At 59.9% G+C, this 20,725-nt stretch overlaps 1 protein-coding gene across 2 annotated transcripts in view; it reads left to right on the forward strand.

Annotated features, from left to right (window-relative positions):
* kcnh6a (potassium voltage-gated channel, subfamily H (eag-related), member 6a) overlaps positions 1-20,725 on the forward strand; it is a 557,988-nt gene that overhangs the window by 253,002 nt on the left and 284,261 nt on the right. For both annotated transcript variants that reach the window (XM_072561924.1, XM_072561925.1), the window contains one exon: positions 4,634-4,848. In XM_072561924.1, coding sequence (XP_072418025.1) covers positions 4,634-4,848 — 215 coding nt within the window. The remainder of the gene's footprint in view (positions 1-4,633; positions 4,849-20,725) is intronic.

A 20,725-nucleotide genomic window follows, 5' to 3' on the forward strand; every position in this document is an offset into this window, starting at 1 on the left:
GGTGCAGGGTCCTGTCCCTGGGTGCTGTCCTGTCCCAGGGTGCTGTCCTGTCCCTGAGTGCTCTCCTGTCTCAGGGTGCTGTCTGGGCTCTGAGTGCTGTCCTGTCCCTGGAAGCAGTCCTGTCTCTGGGTGTTTTCCCGTCCCTGGGTGCGGCCCTGTCCCTGGGTACTGTCCTGGCCCTGGGTGCTGTCCTGTCCCTGGGTGCTGTCCTGTCTCTGGGTGCTGTCCTGTCTCTGAGTGCTGCCCTGTCTCTGGGTGCTGTCCTGTCCCAGGGTACTGTCCTGTCTCTGGGTGATGTCCTGTCTCTGCGTGCTGCCCTACCCCTGGGAGCTGCCATGTCCCTGGGTGCTGCCCTGTCCCTGGGTGCTGTCCTGTCCCTTTATGCTGTCCAGTCTCTGGGTGCTGCATGGTCCCAGAGTGCTGCCCAGTCTCTAGGTACTGTCCAGTACCTGGGTGCTGCCTTGCCCCTGGTTGTGCCCTATCACTGGGTGCTGCCCGGTCACTGGGTGCTGTCCTGTCCCTGGGTGCTGTCCCGTCCCTGGGTGCTGCCCTGTCCCTGGGTGCTGCCCGGTCACTGGGTGCTGTCCTGTCCCTGGGTGCTGCCTTGCCCCTGGTTGTGCCCTATCACTGGGTGCTGCCCGGTCACTGGGTGCTGTCCTGTCCCTGGGTGCTGTCCCGTCCCTGGGTGCTGCCCTGTCCCTGGGTGCTGCCCGGTCACTGGGTGCTGTCCTGTCCCTGGGTGCTGCCTTGCCCCTGGTTGTGCCCTATCACTGGGTGTGCCCTGTCACTGGGTGCTGCCCTGTATCTGGGTGCTGCCCTGTCTCTGCTGCCTGTCCCTGGGTGCTGTCCTGTCCCTGAGTTCTCTCCTGTCTCTGGGTGCTGTCCGGGCTCTGAGTGCTGTCCAGTCGTTGGAAGCTGTCCTGTCTCTGGATGCTCTCTTGTCCCTGGGCACTGTCCTGGCCCTGGGTGCTGCCCTGTCCCTGGGTGTTGCCCTGTCCCTGAGTGCTGCCCTGTCCCTGGGTGCTGTCCGGGCTCTGAGTGCTGTCCTGTCCCTGGGTGCTGTCAGGGCTCTGAGTGCTGTCCTGTTGTTGGAAGCTGTCCTGTCTCTGGATGCTCTCCTGTTTCTGGGTGCTGCCCTGTCCCTGGGTGCTGCCCTGTCCCTGGGTGCTGCCCTGTCCCAGGGTCCGTCCGGTCTCTGGTTGCTGTCCTGTCCCTGGGTGCTACGCTGTCTCTGGGTGCTGTCCAGTCTCTGGGTGCTGCCCTGTCCCTGGGTGCTGCCCTGTCCCTGGGTGCTGCCCTGTCCCTGGGTGCTGCCCTGTCCCAGGGTCCGTCCTGTCTCTGGTTGCTGTCCTGTCCCTGGGTGCTATCCTGTCCCTGGGTGCTGCCCTGTCTCTGTCTGCTGCCCATCTCTGGGTGCTGCCCTGTCACTCGGTGCTGCCCTGTCCCTGGGTGCTGCCTGTCCCTTGGTGCTGTCCTTTCCCAGGGTCCGTCCTGTCTCTGGGTGCTGTCCTGTCCCTGGGTGCTGCCCGTCCCTGGGTGCTGCCCTGTGACTGGGTGCTGTCCTGTCCCTGGGTGCCGCCCTGTCGCCGGGTGTTGTCCTGTCCCTGGGTGCTGTCCTGTCCAAGGGTCCGTTCTGTCTCTGGGTGCTCTCCTGTCTCTGGGTGCTCTCCTGTCCCTGAGTGCTCTCCTGTCTCAGGGTGCTGTCTGGGCTCTGAGTGCTGTCCTGTCCCTGGAAGCAGTCCTGTGTCTGGGTGTTTTCCTGTCCCTTGGTGCTGTCCTGTCCCTTTATGCTGTCCTGTCCCTTGGTGCTGTCCTGTCCCTGGGTGCTACGCTGTCCTTTGGTGCTGACCTGTCCCTGGGTGTTGTCCTGTCCCTGGGTGCCGTCCTGTCTCTTAGTGTTGTCCTGTCTCTGGGTGCTGTCCTGTCCCTTGGTGTTGTCCTGTCCCTGGGTGCTGCCCTGTCCCTGGGTGCTGTCTGGTCTCAGGGTGCTGTCTGGGCTCTGAGTGCTGTCCTGTCCCTGGAAGCAGTCCTGTGTCTGGGTGTTTTCCTGTCCCTGGGTGCTGCCCTGTCCCTGGGTGCTCTCCTGTCTCAGGGTGCTGTCTGGGCTCTGAGTGCTGTCCTGTCCCTGGAAGCAGTCCTGTCTCTGGGTGTTTTCCTGTCCCTGGGTGCTGTCCTGTCCCTTTATGCTGTCCCGTCCCTGGGTGCGGCCCTGTCCCTGGGTACTGTCCTGGCCCTGGGTGCTGTCCTGTCCCTGGGTGCTGCCCTGTCTCTGGGTGTTATCCTGTCCCTGGGTGCTGTCCTGTCCCAGGGTACTGTCCTGTCTCTGGGTGATGTCCTGGCTCTGAGTGCTGTCCTGTCTCTGCGTGCTGCCCTACCCCTGGGAGCTGCCATGTGCCAGGGTACTGTCCTGTCTCTGGGTGATGTCCTGGCTCTGAGTGCTGTCCTGTCTCTGCGTGCTGCCCTACCCCTGGGAGCTGCCATGTCCCTGGGTGCTGTCCTGTCTCTGGGTGCTGTCCTGACCCTATGGGCTGTCCAGTCTCTGGGTGCTGCATGGTCCCAGAGTGCTGCCCGGTCTCTAGGTACTGTCCAGTACCTGGGTGCTGCCTTGTCCCTGGTTGTGCCCTATCACTGGGTGCTGCCCGGTCACTGGGTGCTGTCCTGTCCCTGGGTGCTGTCCCGTCCCTGGGTGCTGCCCTGTCCCTGGGTGCTGCCCTGTCCCTGGGTGCTGCCCTGTCCCTGGGTGCTGTCTGGTCTCAGGGTGCTGCCCTGTAATTGGGTACTGTCCTGGCCCTGGGTTCTGCCCTATCTCTGGGTGCTGCCCGGTCACTGGGTGCTGCCCTGTCCCTGGGTGCTGTCCTGTCTCTGGGTGCTGTCCTGTCCCTGAGTGCTCTCCTGTCTCAGGGTGCTGTCTGGGCTCTGAGTGCTGTCCTGTCCCTGGAAGCAGTCCTGTGTCTGGGTGTTTTCCTGTCCCTTGGTGCAGTCCTGTCCCTTTATGCTGTCCCGTCCCTGGGTGCTGTCCTGTCCCTTGGTGCTGTCCTGTCCCTGGGTGCTACGCTGTCTCTGTGTGCTGACCAGTCTCTGGGTGCTGATCTGCCCCTGGATGCTGTCCTGTCCTTTGGTGTTGACCTGTCCCTGGGTGTTGTCCTGTCCCTGGGTGCCGTCCTGTTCCTTGGTGCTGTCCAGGCTCTTAGTGCTACCCTGTCTCTGGGTGCTTCCCTGACTCTGGGTGCTGTCCTGTCCCTGGGTGCTACCCTGTCTCAGGGTGCTTCCCTGACTCTGGGTGCTGTCCTGTCCCTGGGTGCTGTCCAGTCTCTGGGTGCTGTCCTGTCCCTGGGTGCTGTCCAGTCTCTGGGTGCTGTCCTGTCCAAGGGTACTGTCCTGTCTCTGGGTGCTGTCCTGTCTCTGGGTGCTGTCCTGTCCCTGGGTGCTGTCCAGTCTCTGGGTGCTGTCCTGTCCAAGGGTACTGTCCTGTCTCTGGGTGCTGTCCTGTCCAAGGGTGCTGTCCTGTCCAAGGGTACTGTCCTGTCTCTGGGTGCTGTCCTGTCTCTGGGTGCTGTTCAGTCCCTTGGTGATGTCCTGGGTCTGAGTGCTGTCCTGTCTCAGCGTGCTGCCCTACCCCTGGGAGCTGCCATGTTCCTGGGTGCTGTCCTGTCCCTAGGTGCTGTCCTGACCCTGGGTGCTGTCCTGTCCCTAGGTGCAGGGTCCTGTCCCTGGGTGCTGTCCTGTCCCAGGGTGCTGTCCTGTCCCTGAGTGCTCTCCTGTCTCAGGGTGCTGTCTGGGCTCTGAGTGCTGTCCTGTCCCTGGAAGCAGTCCTGTCTCTGGGTGTTTTCCCGTCCCTGGGTGCGGCCCTGTCCCTGGGTACTGTCCTGGCCCTGGGTGCTGTCCTGTCCCTGGGTGCTGTCCTGTCTCTGGGTGCTGTCCTGTCTCTGAGTGCTGCCCTGTCTCTGGGTGCTGTCCTGTCCCAGGGTACTGTCCTGTCTCTGGGTGATGTCCTGTCTCTGCGTGCTGCCCTACCCCTGGGAGCTGCCATGTCCCTGGGTGCTGCCCTGTCCCTGGGTGCTGTCCTGTCCCTTTATGCTGTCCAGTCTCTGGGTGCTGCATGGTCCCAGAGTGCTGCCCAGTCTCTAGGTACTGTCCAGTACCTGGGTGCTGCCTTGCCCCTGGTTGTGCCCTATCACTGGGTGCTGCCCGGTCACTGGGTGCTGTCCTGTCCCTGGGTGCTGTCCCGTCCCTGGGTGCTGCCCTGTCCCTGGGTGCTGCCCGGTCACTGGGTGCTGTCCTGTCCCTGGGTGCTGCCTTGCCCCTGGTTGTGCCCTATCACTGGGTGCTGTCCTGTCCCAGGGTACTGTCCTGTCTCTGGTTGCTGTCCTGTCTCTGGGTGCTGCCCTATCTCTGGGTGCTGTCCATCCCTGGGGACTGTCCAGTCCCTCAGTACTGCCCGGTCACTGGTTGCTGTCCTGTCTCAGGGTGCTGTCTAGGCTCTGAGTGCTGTCCTGTCCCTGGAAGCAGTCCTGTGTCTGGGTGTTTTCCTGTCCCTTGGTGCTACGCTGTCTCTGTGTGCTGACCTATCCCTGGGCGGTCCCTGGTCCCTGGGTACTGTGCGAATCTCTAACAGTCTCTCGGTTCCTTTAAGGGGGTACGAGGAGCTCAAAGCCACACCTCCTGAACTCCACATCGGACTCGGATTTGATGAAGTATCGCGCCATCAGCAGGATCCCTCAGATTACCCTCAATTTTGTGGATTTTAATCCAGACGTCATCCTCACACCATCACCCACGGAGATCGAGATCATCGCTCCCAGCAAAGTGAAAGAGAGAACTCAGAACGTCACAGAGAAAGTTACACAGGTACCAAATCTCCCACTATGCTGGTGCTGTTTCTAGCTCTCTGCTTCCTACCCCATTCTCCTCTGCCACACTGCCTCACACTACACCCCTCACTGTCCCCTCACTGTCCCCCTCACTGACCCCTCACTGTCCCCTCACTGTCCCCCTCACTGTCCCGTCACTGTCCCCCTCACTGACCCCTCACTGTCCCCTCACTGTCCCCCTCATTGTCCCCCTCACTGTTCCCTCACTGTTCCTCTCACTGTCCCCCTCACTGTTCCCTCACTGTTCCTCTCACTGTCCCCCTCACTGTCCCCCTCACTGTTCCCTCACTGTCCCCCTCATTGTCCCCTCACTCTCCTCGTCACTGTTCCCCTCACTGTCCCCCTCACTGACCCCTCACTGTTCCTCTCACTGTCCCCCTCATTGTCCCCCTCACTGTCCCTCACTGTCCCCCTCACTGTCCCCTTACTGTCCCCTCACTGTCCCTCTCACTCTCCCGCTCACTGCCCCTCACTGTCCTCGTCACTGTCCCCCTCACTGTCCCCTTACTGTCCCCTCACTGTCCCCCTCACTGTTCCCTCACTGTTCCTTCCTCTGTCCCTCTCACTGTCCCCTCACTGTTCCTTCCTCTGTCCCCCAGTCTCCCTCACTGTCCCTCTCACTGTCTCTATAACTGTCCCCTCACTGTCCCTTCCTCTGTCCCCCTCACTGTCCCCCTCACTTTCCCCTCACAGTCCCCATCACTGTCCCTTCACTGTCCCCCTCACTGTCGCCTCACTGCCCCCCAATTGTCCCCTCACTGCTCCCCCTCACTGCCCTCCTCACTGACCCCCTCATCGCTCCCTCACTGTCCCCTCCCTGTCCCCCTCACTTTCCCCTTGCTGTCCCCCTCACTACCCTCATTGCTTCCTCACTGTCCCCCTCAATGCCCCCTCACTGCCCCCTCACTGTCCCTGTCACTGTCCCACTCACTATCCCCTCACTGTCCCCTTACTGTCCCCTCACAAACCCCCTCATTGTCCCCTCACTGCCCCATCAGTGTCCCCCTCACTGCCCCCCTCATTGTCCCCTCACTGCCCCCTCACTGTCCCTGTCACTGTCCCATTCACTATCCCCTCACTGCCCCCCTCATTGTCCCCTCTCAGACCCCCTCATTGTCCCCTCACTGTCCCCTCTCAGACCCCCTCATTGTCCTCTCACTGTCCCCCTCACACCCTCACTCTCCCCCTCATTGTCCCCTCACTGTCCTCTCACTGCCCCCCTAACTGTCCCTTCAGTGTCCGCTCACTGTCCCCCTTACTGTCCCTTCCTCTGACACCCTTACTGTCCCCCTCACTTTCCCCTTACTGTCCCCCTCACTGTCCCCTCTCAAACCCCCTCATTGTCCCCTCACTGTCCCCCTCACTGCCCCCTCACTGTCCCCCTCACTTTCCCCTCACTGTCCCCCTCACTGTCCCCCTCACTGTCCCCTCACTGTCCCCCTCGCTGCCCCCTCACTGTCCCCCTCACTTTCCCCTCACTGCCCCCCTCACTGTCCCCCTCACTGCCCCCTCACTGCCCCCACACTATACCCTCACTGCCTCCTCATTGTCCCCCTCACTGCTCCCCTCACAACCCTCACTGACCCCCTCATTGTCCCCTCACTGTCCCTTCCTCTCTCCCATTCACTGTACCTCACACATTCTCCTCACTGTCCCCCTCACTTTTCCTTCCTCTGTCCCACTCCCTGTCCCCCTCACTGTCGCCTCACTGTCCCTTCCTCTGTCCCCCTCACTGACCCCTCACTGTCCCCCTCATTGTCCCCCTCACTGTCCCCTTACTCTCCCCCTCACTCTACCCTCATTGCTTCCACACTGTCCCCCTCACTGTTCCCTCACTGACCCCCTCATTGTCCCCTCACTCTCCTCGTCACTGTTCCCCTCACTGTCCCTCACTGTCCCCCTCACTGTCCCCTTACTGTCCCCCTCACTCTCCCTCTCACTGCCCCTCACTCTCCTCGTCACTGTTCCCCTCACTGTCCCTCACTGTCCCCCTCACTGTCCCCTTACTGTCCCCCTCACTGTCCCCCTCACTGTCCCCTTACTGTCCCCTCACTGTCCCCCTCACTGTCCCCTTACTGTCCCCTCACTGTCCCCCTCACTGTCCCCTTACTGTCCCCTCACTGTCCCCCTCACTGTCCCCCTCACTGTCCCCTTACTGTCCCCTCACTGTCCCCCTCACTGTCCCCTTACTGTCCCCTCACTGTCCCCCTCACTGACCCCTTACTGTCCCCTCACTGTCCCCCTCACTGTCCCCTCACTGTTCCTTCCTCTGTCCCTCTCACTGTCCCCTCACTGTCCCTTCCTCTGTCCCCCAGTCTCCCTCACTGTCCCTCTCACTGTCTCTGTAACTGTCCCCTCACTGTCCCTTCCTCTGTCCCCCTCACTGCCCCCCTCACTGTCCCCTCACTGCCCCCCAATTGTCCCCTCACTGCTCCCCCTCACTGCCCTCCTCACTGACCCCCTCATCGCTCCCTCACTGTCCCCTCCCTGTCCCCCTCACTTTCCCCTTGCTGTCCCCCTCACTGTACCCTCATTGCTTCCTCACTGTCCCCCTCAATGCCCCCTCACTGCCCCCTCACTGTCCCTGTCACTGTCCCACTCACTATCCCCTCACTGTCCCCTTACTGTCCCCTCACAAACCCCCTCATTGTCCCCTCACTGCCCCATCAGTGTCCCCCTCACTGCCCCCCTCATTGTCCCCTCTCAGACCCCCTCATTGTCCTCTCACTGTCCCCCTCACACCCCTCACTCTCCCCCTCATTGTCCCCTCACTGTCCCCTCACTGCCCCCCTAACTGTCCCTTCAGTGTCCGCTCACTGTCCCCCTTACTGTCCCTTCCTCTGATACCCTCACTGTCCCCCTCACTGTCCCCTCTCAAACCCCCTCATTGTCCCCTCACTGCCCCCCTCACTGTCCCCCTCACTTTCCCCTCACTGTCCCCCTCACTGTCCCCCTCACTGCCCCCCTCACTGTCCCCTCACTGTCCCCCTCACTGCCCCCTCATTGTCCCCCTCACTTTCCCCTCACTGCCCCCCTCACTGTCCCCCTCACTGTCCCCTCACAGTCCCCCTGACTTTCCCCTCACTGCCCCCCTCACTGCCCCCTCACTATACCCACACTGCCCTCTCGCTGCCTCCACACTATACCCTCACTGCCTCCTCATTGTCCCCCTCACTGCTCCCCTCACAACCCTCACTGTTCCCCTCACTGTCCCCTCACTGTTCCCCTCACTGTCCCCCTCACTGCCCCCTCACTGTCCCCCTCATTGTCCCCAACTGTCCCCCTCATTGTCCCCTCACACCCCTCACTGTCCCCCTCACTGCCCCCTCACTGTCCCCCTCACACCCCTCACTGTCCCCCTCATTGTCCCCTCACTGTCCCTTCCTCTGTCCCATTCACTGTCCCTCACACTTTCTCCTCACTGTCCCCCTCACTTCTCCTTCCTCTGTCCCAGTCCCTGTCCCCCTCACTGTCCCCCTCACTGCCCCCCTCACTGTCCCCTCACTGTCCCTTCCTCTGTCCCCCTCACTGCCCCCCTCACTGTCCCCTCACTGTCCCTTCCTCTGTCCCCCTCACTGCCCCCTTCACTGTCCCCTCACTATCCCCCTCCCAGTCCCTCTCACTGACCCCTCACTGTCCCCCTCATTGTCCCCCTCATTGTCCCCCTCACTGTCCCCTTACTCTCCCCCTCACTCTACCCTCATTGCTTCCACACTGTCCCCCTCACTGTCCCCCTCAATGCCGCCCTCACTATCCCCTCACTGTCCTCTCACTGTCCCCTCACAAACCCCCTCATTGTTCCCTCACTGCCCCCTCACTGTCCCCCTCACTGTTCCTGTCATTGTCCCCCTCACTGTCCCCTCACAGACCCCCTCATTTTCCCCCCACTGCCCCTCTCACTGTCCCCTCACTGTCCCCCTCACACCCCTCACTCTCCCCCTCATTGTCCCCTCACTGTCCCCTCTCAAACCACCTCATTGTCCCCTCACTGCCCCCCTCACTGTCCCCCTCACTTTCCCCTCACTGTCCCCCTCACTGTCCCCCTCACTGCCCCCCTCACTGTCCCCTCACAGTCCCCCTCACTGCCCCCTCACTTTCCCCTCACTGCCCCCCTCACTGTCCCCCTCACTGCCCCCTCACTGTCCCCCTCACTTTCCCCTCACTGCCCCCCTCACTGTCCCCCTCCCTGCCCCCTCACTGCCCCCTCACTATACCCACACTGCCCTCTCGCTGCCTCCACACTATACCCTCACTGCCTCCTCATTGTCCCCCTCACTTTCCCCTCACAACCCTCACTGTTCCCCTCACTGTCCACCTCACTGCCCCTCACTGTCCCCCTCATTGTCCCCCAACTGTCCCCCTCATTGTCCCCTCACACCCCTCACTGTCCCCCTCATTGTCCCCTCACTGCCCCCCTCACACCCCTCACTGTCCCCCTCATTGTCCCCTCACTGTTCCTTCCTCTCTCCCATTCACTGTCCCTCACACTTTCTCCTCACTGTCCCCCTCACTTTTCCTTCCTCTGTCCCACTCCCTGTCCCCCTCACTGTCCCCCTCACTGTCCCCTCACTGTCCCTTCCTCTGTCCCCCTCACTGCCCCCTTCACTGTCCCCTCACTATCCCCCTCCCAGTCCCTCTCACTGACCCCTCACTGTCCCCCTCATTGTCCCCCTCACTGTCCCCTTACTCTCCCCCTCACTCTACCCTCATTGCTTCCACACTGTCCCCCTCACTGTCCCCCTCAATGCCGCCCTCACTATCCCCTCACTGTCCTCTCACTGTCCCCTCACAAACCCCCTCATTGTTCCCTCACTGCCCCCTCACTGTCCCCCTCACTGCCCCCCATTGTCCCCTCACAGCCCCCTCACTGTTCCCGTCATTGTCCCCCTCACTGTCCCCTCACAGACCCCCTCACTGCCCCCCTCACTGTCCCCCTCACTGCCCCCCTCACTGTCCCCCTCACTGTCTCCTCACTGTCCCCTCACTGCCCCCCTCACTGTCCCCTCACTGCCCCCCTCACTGCCCCCTCACTGTCCCCTCACTGCCCCCTCACTATGCTCACACTGCCCTCGCACTGCCTCCTCACTATACCCTCACTGTCCCCCTCATTGACCCCCTAACTGTCCCCCTCACTGTCCCCTCACTGTCCCCCTAACTGTCCCCCTCACTGTCCCCTCACTGTCCCCCTCACACCCCTCATTGTCCCCCTCATTGTCCCCTCACTGTCCCTTCCTCTGTCCCCTAACTGTCCCTCTGACTTTCTCCTCACTGTCCCCTCACTGTCCCCCTAACTGTCCCCCTCACTGTCCCCTCACTGTCCCCCTAACTCTCCCCCTCACTGTCCCCTCACACCCCTCATTGTCCCCCTCATTGTCCCCTCACTGTCCCTTCCTCTGTCCCCTAACTGTCCCTCTGACTTTCTCCTCACTGTCCCCCTCACGGTCCCCCTCACTTGCCCATTCACTTTTCTTTCCTCTGTCCCCCTCACTATCCCTCTCCCTGTCCCCCTCCCTGTCCCCCTCACAGTCCCCCTCACTGTCCCCTCACTGCCCCCTCACAGCCCCCTCATTCCCCCCCTCAATGTCCCCCTCACTGCTGCCCTCACTGTCCCCCTCACTGTCCCCACAATGTCCCCCACACTGCCCCCCTCACACTCCCCTCACTGTTCCTTTCACTGTCCCCCTCACTGTCCCCTTCACTATCCCCCTCGCTGTCCCAGTCACTGTCCCCCTCACTGTCCCCCTCACTTTTCCTTCCTCTGTCCCCCTCACTGTCCCCCTCACTGTCCCCTCACTGTCCCTTCCTCAGTCCCCCTCACTGCCCCCTTACTGTCCCCTCACTATCCCCCTCCCTGTCCCCCTCACTGACCCCTCACTGTCCCCCTCATTGTCCCCCTCACTGTCCCCTCACTATCCCCCTCACTGTCCCCCTCACTGCCCCCTCACTGTCCCCCTCACTGCCCCCTCACTGTCCCCTTCATTGTCCCCCTCAGTGACCCCTCACTGTCCCCCTCATTGTCCCCCTCAGTGACCCCTCACTGTCCCTCTCACTGTCCCCCTCACTGTCCCCTCACTGTCCCCCTCATTGTCCCCCTCACTGACCCCTCACTGTCTCTCTCACTGTCCCCCTCACTGACTCCTCACTGTCCCCCACACTCTCCCCCTCACTGCCCCCTCACTGTCCCCCTCACTGTCCCCTCAATGTCCCCCTCACTGTCCCCTCACTGACTCCTCACTGTCCCCCTCACTGTCCCCTCACAGTCCCCCTCACTGTCCCTCTCACTGTTCCCCTCACTGTCCCCTCACTGTCCCCCTCACTGTCCCCCTCACTGCTCCCCTCACCGTCTCCCTCACTGTCCCCATACTGTCCCCCACACTGTCCCTCTCACTGTCCCCTTCACTGTCACCCTCACTGTCCCCCTCACTGTCCCCCTCACTATCCCCCTCACTACCCCCTCACTGCCCCCCTCACACCCCTCACTTTCCCCCTCACACCCCTCACCGTCCCCCTCACTGTCCCCCTCACTGCCCCTTCACTGTCCCCCTCACTGTCACTCTCACTGTCCCCTTCACTGTCACCCTCACTGTCCCCCTCACTGTCCCATCACTGTCCCCCTCACACCCCGCACTGCCCCCCTCACACCCCTCACCATCCCCCACACTGTCCCCCTCACTGCCGCCTCACTGTCCCTTCCTCTGTCCCCCTCACTGTCCCCCTCACTATCCCCTCACTGTCCCCTCACTGTCCCTTCCTCTGTCCCCCTCACTGTCCCCCTAATTGTCCCCTCACTGTCCCTTCCCCTGTCCCCCTCATTGTCCCTCTCACTTTCTCCTCACTCTCCCCCTCACGGTCCCCCTCACTGTACCCTTCACTTTTCCTTTCTCTGTCCCCCTCACTGTACCCTTCACTTTTCCTTCCTCTGTCCCCCTCACTGTCCCCCTCACTGTCTCCCTCAATGTCCTCTCACTGTCCCTTCCTCAGTCTCCCTCACTGCCGCACTCACTGTCCCTCACTATCCCCTCCCTGTCCCCCTTACTGTCCCCTCACTGTCCCCTCACTGCCCCCTCACTGTCCTCCTCACTGTCCCCTCACTGTCCCCTCACTGCCCCCTCACTGTCCCCCTCGCTGTCTCCTCATTGCCCCCTCACTGTCCCCACACTGCCCCCTCACTGTCTCCGCACTGCCCCCCACACTGCCCCCTCACTGCCCCCCTCACTATCCCCCTCACTGTCCCCTCACTGCTCCCTCACTGTCCCCCTCACTATCCCCACACTGCCCCCTCACTGCCCCCTCACTATTCCCTCACACCCCTCACCGTCCCTCTCACTGTCCCCCACTCTGCCCCCTCACTGTCCCCCTCACTGTCCCCTCATTGTCTCCTCACTGTCCCCTCACTCCCCGCCTCACTGTCCCCCTCTCTGTCCCCTCACTGTCCCCCTCACTGTCCCCCTCACTGTACCTTCACTGTCCCTGCCTCTGTCCCCCTCACTATCCCCCTCACTGTCCCCCTCACTGTCCCCTCACTGTCCCCCTCACTGTCCCCTCACTGTCCCCCTCACTGTCCCCACACTGTCCCCCTCACTGTCCCACTCACTGTCCCCCTCACTGTACCTTCACTGTCCCTGCCTCTGTCCCCCTCACTATCCCCCTCACTGTCCCCCTCACTGTCCCCTCACTGTCCCCCTCACTGTCCCCCTCACTGTCTCCCTCACTGCCGCACTCACTGTCCCTCACTATCCCCCTCCCTGTCCCCCTTATTGACCCCTCACTGTCCCCTCACTGTCCCCTCACTGCCCCCTCACTGTCCCCCTCGCTGTCTCCTCATTGCCCCCCTCACTGTCCCCACACTGCCCCCTCACTGTCTCTGCACTGCCCCCCACACTGCCCCCTCACTGCCCCCATCACTATCCCCCTCACTGTCCCCTCACTGCTCCCTCACTGCCCCCTCACTATTCCCTCACACCTTTCACCGTCCCTCTCACTGTCCCCCTCTCTGCCCACTCACTGTCCCCCTCACTGCCCACTCACTGTCCCCTCACTGTCCCTTCCTCTGTCCCCCTCACTGTCCCCCTAATTGTCCCCTCACTGTCCCCCTCACTGTCCCCCTCATTGTCCCTCTCACTTTCTCCTCACTCTCCCCCTCACTGTCCCCCTCACTGTACCCTTCACTTTTCCTTCCTCTGTCCCCCTCACTGTCCCCCTCACTGTCTCCCTCAATGTCCTCTCACTGTCCCTTCCTCTGTCTCCCTCACTGCCGCACTCACTGTCCCTCACTATCCCCTCCCTGTCCCCCTTACTGTCCCCTCACTGTCCCCTCACTGCCCCCTCACTGTCCTTCTCACTGTCCCCTCACTGTCCCCTCACTGCCCCCTCACTGTCCCCCTCGCTGTCTCCTCATTGCCCCCTCACTGTCCCCACACTGCCCCCTCACTGTCTCCGCACTGCCCCCCACACTGTCCCCTCACTGCCCCCCTCACTATCCCCCTCACTGTCCCCTCACTGTCCCCACACTGCCCCCTCACTGTCTCCGCACTGCCCCCCACACTACCCCCTCACTGCCCCCCTCACTATCCCCCTCACTGTCCCCTCACTGCTCCCTCACTGTCCCCCTCACTATCCCCACACTGCCCCCTCACTGCCCCCTCACTATTCCCTCACACCCCTCACCGTCCCTCTCACTGTCCCCCTCTCTGCCCACTCACTGTCCCCCTCATTGTCCCCCTCACTGTCCCCTCACTGTCCCTGCCTCTGCCCCCTCACTGTCCCCCTCACTGTCCCCTCATTGTCTCCTCACTGTCCCCTCACTCCCCGCCTCACTGTCCCCCTCTATGTCCCCTCACTGTCCCCCTCACTGTCCCCTCACTGTCCCCTCACCGTCCCTCTCACTGTCCCCCTCTCTGCCCACTCACTGTCCCCCTCACTGTCCCCCTCACTGTCCCCTCACTGTCCCTTCCTCAGTCCCCCTCACTGCCCCCTTACTGTCCCCTCACTATCCCCCTCCCTGTCCCCCTCACTGACCCCTCACTGTCCCCCTCATTGTCCCCCTCACTGTCCCCTCACTATCCCCCTCACTGTCCCCCTCACTGCCCCCTCACTGTCCCCCTCACTGCCCCCTCACTGTCCCCTTCATTGTCCCCCTCAGTGACCCCTCACTGTCCCTCTCACTGTCCCCCTCACTGTCCCCTCACTGTCCCCCTCATTGTCCCCCTCACTGACCCCTCACTGTCTCTCTCACTGTCCCCCTCACTGACTCCTCACTGTCCCCCACACTCTCCCCCTCACTGCCCCCTCACTGTCCCCCTCACTGTCCCCTCAATGTCCCCCTCACTGTCCCCTCACTGACTCCTCACTGTCCCCCTCACTGTCCCCTCACAGTCCCCCTCACTGTCCCTCTCACTGTTCCCCTCACTGACCCCTCACTGTCCCCTCACTGCCCCCCTCACTGTCCCCCTCAATGTCCCCCTCACTGCTCCCCTCACCGCTCCCCTCACCGTCTCCCTCACTGTCCCCATACTGTCCCCCACACTGTCCCTCTCACTGTCCCCTTCACTGTCACCCTCACTGTCCCCCTCACTGTCCCCCTCACTATCCCCCTCACTACCCCCTCACTGCCCCCCTCACACCCCTCACCGTCCCCCTCACTGTCCCCCTCACTGCCCCTTCACTGTCCCCCTCACTGTCCCTCTCACTGTCCCCTTCACTGTCACCCTCACTGTCCCCCTCACTGTCCCATCACTGTCCCCCTCACACCCCGCACTGCCCCCCTCACACCCCTCACCATCCCCCACACTGTCCCCCTCACTGCCGCCTCACTGTCCCTTCCTCTGTCCCCCTCACTGTCCCCCTCACTGTCCCCCTCACTGTCCCCCTCATTGTCCCTCTCACTTTCTCCTCACTCTCCCCCTCACGGTCCCCCTCACTGTACCCTTCACTTTTCCTTCCTCTGTCCCCCTCACTGTCCCCCTCACTGTCCCCCTCATTGTCCCTCTCACTTTCTCCTCACTCTCCCCCTCACTGTCCCCCTCACTGTACCCTTCACTTTTCCTTCCTCTGTCCCCCTCACTGTCCCCCTCACTGTCTCCCTCAATGTCCTCTCACTGTCCCTTCCTCTGTCTCCCTCACTGCCGCACTCACTGTCCCTCACTATCCCCTCCCTGTCCCCCTTACTGTCCCCTCACTGTCCCCTCACTGCCCCCTCACTGTCCTTCTCACTGTCCCCTCACTGTCCCCTCACTGTCCCCTCACTGTCCCCCTCGCTGTCTCCTCATTGCCCCCTCACTGTCCCCACACTGCCCCCTCACTGTCTCCGCACTGCCCCCCACACTGCCCCCTCACTGCCCCCTCACTATCCCCCTCACTGTCCCCTCACTGCTCCCTCACTGTCCCCCTCACTATCCCCACACTGCCCCCTCACTGCCCCCTCACTATTCCCTCACACCCCTCACTCTCCCCCTCATTGTCCCCTCACTGTCCCTCTCACTTTCTCCTCACTGTCCCCCTCCCTTTTCCTTCCTCTGTCCCCCTCATTGACCCCCTCACTATCTCCCTCCCTGCCCCCTCACAGTCCCCCCCCACTGTCCCCTCACTGTCCCTTCCTCTGTCTCCTCACTGCCTTCCTGACTCTCCTGCTCACTGTCCTCTCACTGTCCCCTCATTGCCCCCTTACTGTTCCCCTCACTCCCCCCTCACACCCCTCACCGTCCCCCTCACTGTCCCCCTCACTGCCCCCTCACTATCCCCCTCACTATCCCCCTCACTGTCCCCCTCGCTGTCCCCCTCGCTGTCCCTTCCTTGGCCCCATGACTGTGCCCCTCACTATCCCCCTCACTGTCCCCTTCATTGTCCCCCTCACTGTCCCCTCACTGTCCCCTCACTGTCCCCCTCACTGTCCCCTCACTGTCCCCCTCACTGTCCCCTCACTGTCCCCTAATTTTCCCCCTCACTGTCTGCTCACCGTCCCCTCACTGTTCCCCTCACTGTCACCTCACTGTCCCCTCACTGTCCCTTCCTCTGTCCCCTCACTGTCCCCTCACTGTCCCTTCCTCTGTCCCCTCACTGTTCCCCTCACTGTCCCCTCACTGTCCCCTCACTGTCCCCTCACTGTCCCTTCCTCTGTCCCCTCACTGTCCCCTCACTATCACCCTCCCTGCCCCCCTCACTGACCCCTCACTGCCCCCTCACCGTCCCCCTCACCGTCCCCCTCACTGCCCTCCTCACTGTTCTGCTCACTGTCCTCTCACTGTCCCCTCATTGCCCCCTTACTGTCCCCTCACTGCCCCCTTCACTGTCCCCCTCACTGCCCCCCTCACAGCCATCACCGTCCCCCTCAAATCCCCCTCACTTCCCCCTCACTATTCCCCTCACTATCCCCCTCACTGTCCCCCTCACTGTCCCTTCCTCGGCCCCCTGACTGTGCCCCTCACTATCCCCCTCACTGTCCCCTTCATTGTCCCCTCACTGCCCCCCTCACTGCCCCCTCACTGCCCCCCTCAATGTCACCTCACTGCCCCCTCACTGCCCCCCTCACTGCCCCCCTCACTGCCCCCCCACTGCCCCCCTCACTGCCCTCCTCACTGCCCCCCTCACTGCCCCCCTCACTGCCCCTCACTGTCCCCCTCACTGCCCCCTCACTGCCCCCTCACTGCCCCCCTCACTGCCCCCCTCACTGCCCCTCACTGCCCCCCTCACTGACCCCCTCACTGTCCCCTCACTGTCCCCTCACTGCCCCCACAGTCCCCCTCACTGTCCCCTCACTGTCCCCTCACTGCCCCCCTCACTGCCCCCCTCACTGCCCCTCACTGCCCCCCTCACTGACCCCCTCACTGTCCCCTCACTGTCCCCCTCACTGCCCCTCACTCCTCCAGCCCTGCACCTTCCTTGCCTGTTGCCTGTAGTCCCCAGGGATATCTTAAATCATAGGATTATGTTTTTTATCGAAGGTTTATTCTTGGCCACCCTATCTTGCTCCGCCCTAATTGCCCTTAATTTGGTAGGCGTTGTTCTTGAACCTCAGTGGTGTATGGGTTGGACCTTGCTCAGCAATTCCAGGCTCCCTTTCCCATTGGAATGATGTCTCCCCTTTGCGGACCCCTCTAACCTACCCGAGCAATATACAGTAATTGCATTCTCATTTCCATCCCTCGTCAGCTCGCTGACACGTAATCAGCTCTCGATCAGCTCAGCGTCCTGTCCTGTGCTTCATATATCTGTTGGTTTTCACACCCTGCTCACCCAAGTATCTCTGACCCAATTAAATATTTCACGGCCTGGTGCAGAACTGTGTTCTTGGCTTTATTAATAGGGACACAGAGTAGATGGAGCAAGGAGGTGTTACTGAACCTGTACAAGGCTCTTGTTAGATCTGTTTGAAATAACTTCACACAGGCCGGTACCCCAGTATCAAGTCCCCCTTTATTTATGCATGGACAGTCCTTGACTCTGCTCCAACTCCCTCAGAGCAAGCTCTCAGAGTGAGCAGAACCTCTGACACTCCTGTCTATACCTGTCAGCCAGGACTCCCTGATTGGGCCAGGTTAACAGACCCAGTCAGGGAACTCCTATTCTGAGTTTCCCTGGCTGACCCTGGTTACTATTGAGTTTGGTTATCATTGGAACATTATAGGAAAGATGTAAACACACTGGAGGGAGAGAGAGATTGAGAGAGATAGAGAGAGAGTGAGAGAGAGAGAGAGGGTGAGACAGAGAGAGAGAGTGAGAGAGAGAGAGAGGGTGAGACAGAGAGAGAGAGTGAGAGAGAGAGAGAGGGTGAGACAGAGAGAGAGGGTGAGACAGAGAGACAGAGGGTGAGACAGAGAGAGAGAGTGAGAGAGAGAGAGAGTGAGACAGAGAGAGAGAGAGTGAGAGAGAGAGAGAGGGTGAGACAGAGAGAGAGAGTGAGAGAGAGAGAGGGTGAGACAGAGAGAGAGAGTGAGACAGAGAGAGAGTGAGAGAGAGTGAGACAGAGAGAGAGAGTGAGAGAGAGAGAGGATGAGACAGCGAGAGAGAGTGAGACAGAGAGAGAGTGAGAGAGAGAGAGAGTGAGACAGAGACAATGAGACAGAGAGAGAGAGTGAGACAGAGAGAGAGTGAGAGAGAGAGAGAGTGAGACAGAGAGAGAGTGTGTGAGAGAGAGAGGGTGAGACAGAGAGACAGAGTGAGACAGAGAGAGTGTGTGAGACAGAGAGAGAGAGACAGTGCGCAGGAACAATTCCCAGGAATGGTTCCAGGACTGAGGATATTTTGAAGAAGTTGGTAGAGTTCTCTCAGGAGGGAGGAAGGCTGAGACGGAGACCTGAGAGAGGTTTTCAAAATCAGGGACGGGGCTGCGCAGAGGGTATAGGGAGAAGCTGTTCCTGTTTGTGAACGGGAAAAGAATCTGACCAGGAAGGATTTGTGAAGTGACACTTGTTTGAAGAGCCGGTGCTTGTACGATGGACTGAATGGCCTCCTCCGACTATGCTGGTCTCTTTTCTGACTCCCATTTTGGGTCCCACCCCCTGACTGGTTGAAAGTCACTGACCAGAACCAACAAATCTCCCCACAGTGTCTCCTTCCAACTCAAGTGGAGTCTGTCTCTCTCTCTCTTATCCAGGTCATTTCTATCCCTGAAGAGATCTCAGTGATCCACACATGTGAATACCTCCCTCCTCCACCAGCTCCTCAGCCACCCATTCAGCTGCTTTATTCTTCTATTCCCACTCTCACCAGCTCGTGACACCAGTCCAGATATTACAGCCTCGGGGATCTACTCTTTAACCTCCTGACTAGTTTCCTTTTCTCTCTCTGTAGAACCTCATCCCTTCCCCTATTGACGTCACTGGTACCAACATGCCCAACGCCCTCCTGCTGGTCACTCTCCCCTTTCAGAGTATTCTGCACCCGACCCAAGATATCCTCAACACAGGAGCAATGTTCCCCAAGACTGGGGAGTCTGGACTTGGGGGGGGGGGTCATTTAGGATGGCGATAAGAAATGTCTTCAGCCAGAGAGTGGGCAGTCTGTGCAGCTCTCTGCCACGGAAAGTGGCTGAAACCAAAACATTTTACGTTTCCAAGAAGGAGTTCAATATAGTTCTTATGGGTAAAAGGACTAAAGGAAGTGGGAGAAAGAGGGAAGAGAATAATCAGCCATGATCATATTGAATGGTGGAGCAGGCTGGAGGGGCTGAATGGCCTCCTCCTTCTACTTCTATGTTTGTAGAATGCATACTTTTTAAAAAAAGTATGCGGTTGAGTCCTGGAGGAGAAAGTACTTGGGACCATTTCCTTGGCGCAGCAAGTCTGCCCCATTGCAGTTCTGTCGTTCCAATCCAACACCACGCCCACATTTGCTTCCTCTCCCCTCCCCCTGCTCTCCTATCTGCTGGGTTAGAGGGGTCTGGGGGGGGGGGGGGGGTGGGTGTTTGGTGGGGAGGGGGGTGGAGGGGAGGTGTTTCAGTTAAGTTCAGCCCTGTGTCCCTGTCAGGGGTGGGGGGTTGGTGGGGGTGTGGGGGTGTTGTTAGCTGATCCTGACCCTGCCAGCTGTTGAGAGAAGAGCCTTGTAGCTCTGTGATCGCCCTCTGCTGGAGAACAGCAGTGACACGGTGTACTCACCATCGAGGTGCCTGAGTGAGCAACTCTGTCCTTGGAGCTGTGGACATTATCAGATGTAGACATTGAATGTGCGTGTACATTTGCGGTTGTATACATTATGCAGCATGTATGTACTTTACAGCATAAGGATTGTGTCCATTACCTTTTTAATGTATGTGTATATAACTAGGTTTGTGCATACAGTACAGTGCACATTCTAGGTTGTGTGTATTACAGACAATGTGCAATGTGATCGTGTGTACATTATAGTGGGGATTGTGTACATTATAGTAGGGATTGTGTACATTATAGCAGGGATTGTGTACATTATAGTGGGGATTGTGTACATTATAGCAGGGATTTTGTACATTATAGTGGGGATTGTGTACATTATAGCAGGGATTGTGTACATTATAATGGGGATTGTGTACATTATAGTAGGGATTGTGTACATTATAGCAGGGATTGTGTACATTATAGTGGGGATTGTGTACATTATAGCAGGGATTGTGTACATTATAGCAGGGATTGTGTACATTATAGTAGGGATTGTGTACATTATAGCAGGGATTGTGTACATTATAGTGGGGATTGTGTACATTATAGTAGGGATTGTGTACATTGTGGAGTGTGCACTTTATTCCAGTGAGGTGCAATTGGAGCCCTGACTGAGATTGGATTGAGCTTTCTCATCCATGAGAGGGTTGGGGTGAAATGGATAGCACAGCACATACTCAGCGCTTTAATGTGCTCTTCACAATCCTGTTGATGGGCCCTGAAGAGTTTAAGAGCTGACACTTTAGCAGCTGATCTCAGACTGTGTGTCGGAACCGTCAGGACTATCATTAGAAAGAAAAAAACACAATGAGTGCAGCTGTTGTCATAGCCACCAGTGCAGTGAGTGCTCAGAGCTGCTGGTATCCCGGACTCAGCTGAGACCTGGTGTACTGGGCTGTGCTCCGAGCTGGTGTACTGGGCTGTGCTCCGAGCTGGTGTACTGGGCTGTGCTCCGAGCTGGGCATCTGATGCTGTCTTCTCCTTAGTAGCTCGATACTCAACATGAGTCTGAAACAGAAGTTAAAGCCAGTGAGTATAAATCGTTTAGTTACGGGTACCGTTGCTGAGTTCTTGCTGTGTGTGCTGTTTCTGAGGCTGAGTCTAACTTTAGGAAGAATTCTGTATTTGCCCACATCACAAATGCGAGTATTTGTAGCAACTGCTGCTCGAGCAGCTCTTGCATCTGGGAGATATCAGGGATCCCCAGGAAACGCTGAGGGAATTTGA

Source organism: Chiloscyllium punctatum, chromosome 42, assembly GCF_047496795.1.
Source record: "Chiloscyllium punctatum isolate Juve2018m chromosome 42, sChiPun1.3, whole genome shotgun sequence".
NCBI lineage: Eukaryota > Metazoa > Chordata > Chondrichthyes > Orectolobiformes > Hemiscylliidae > Chiloscyllium > Chiloscyllium punctatum.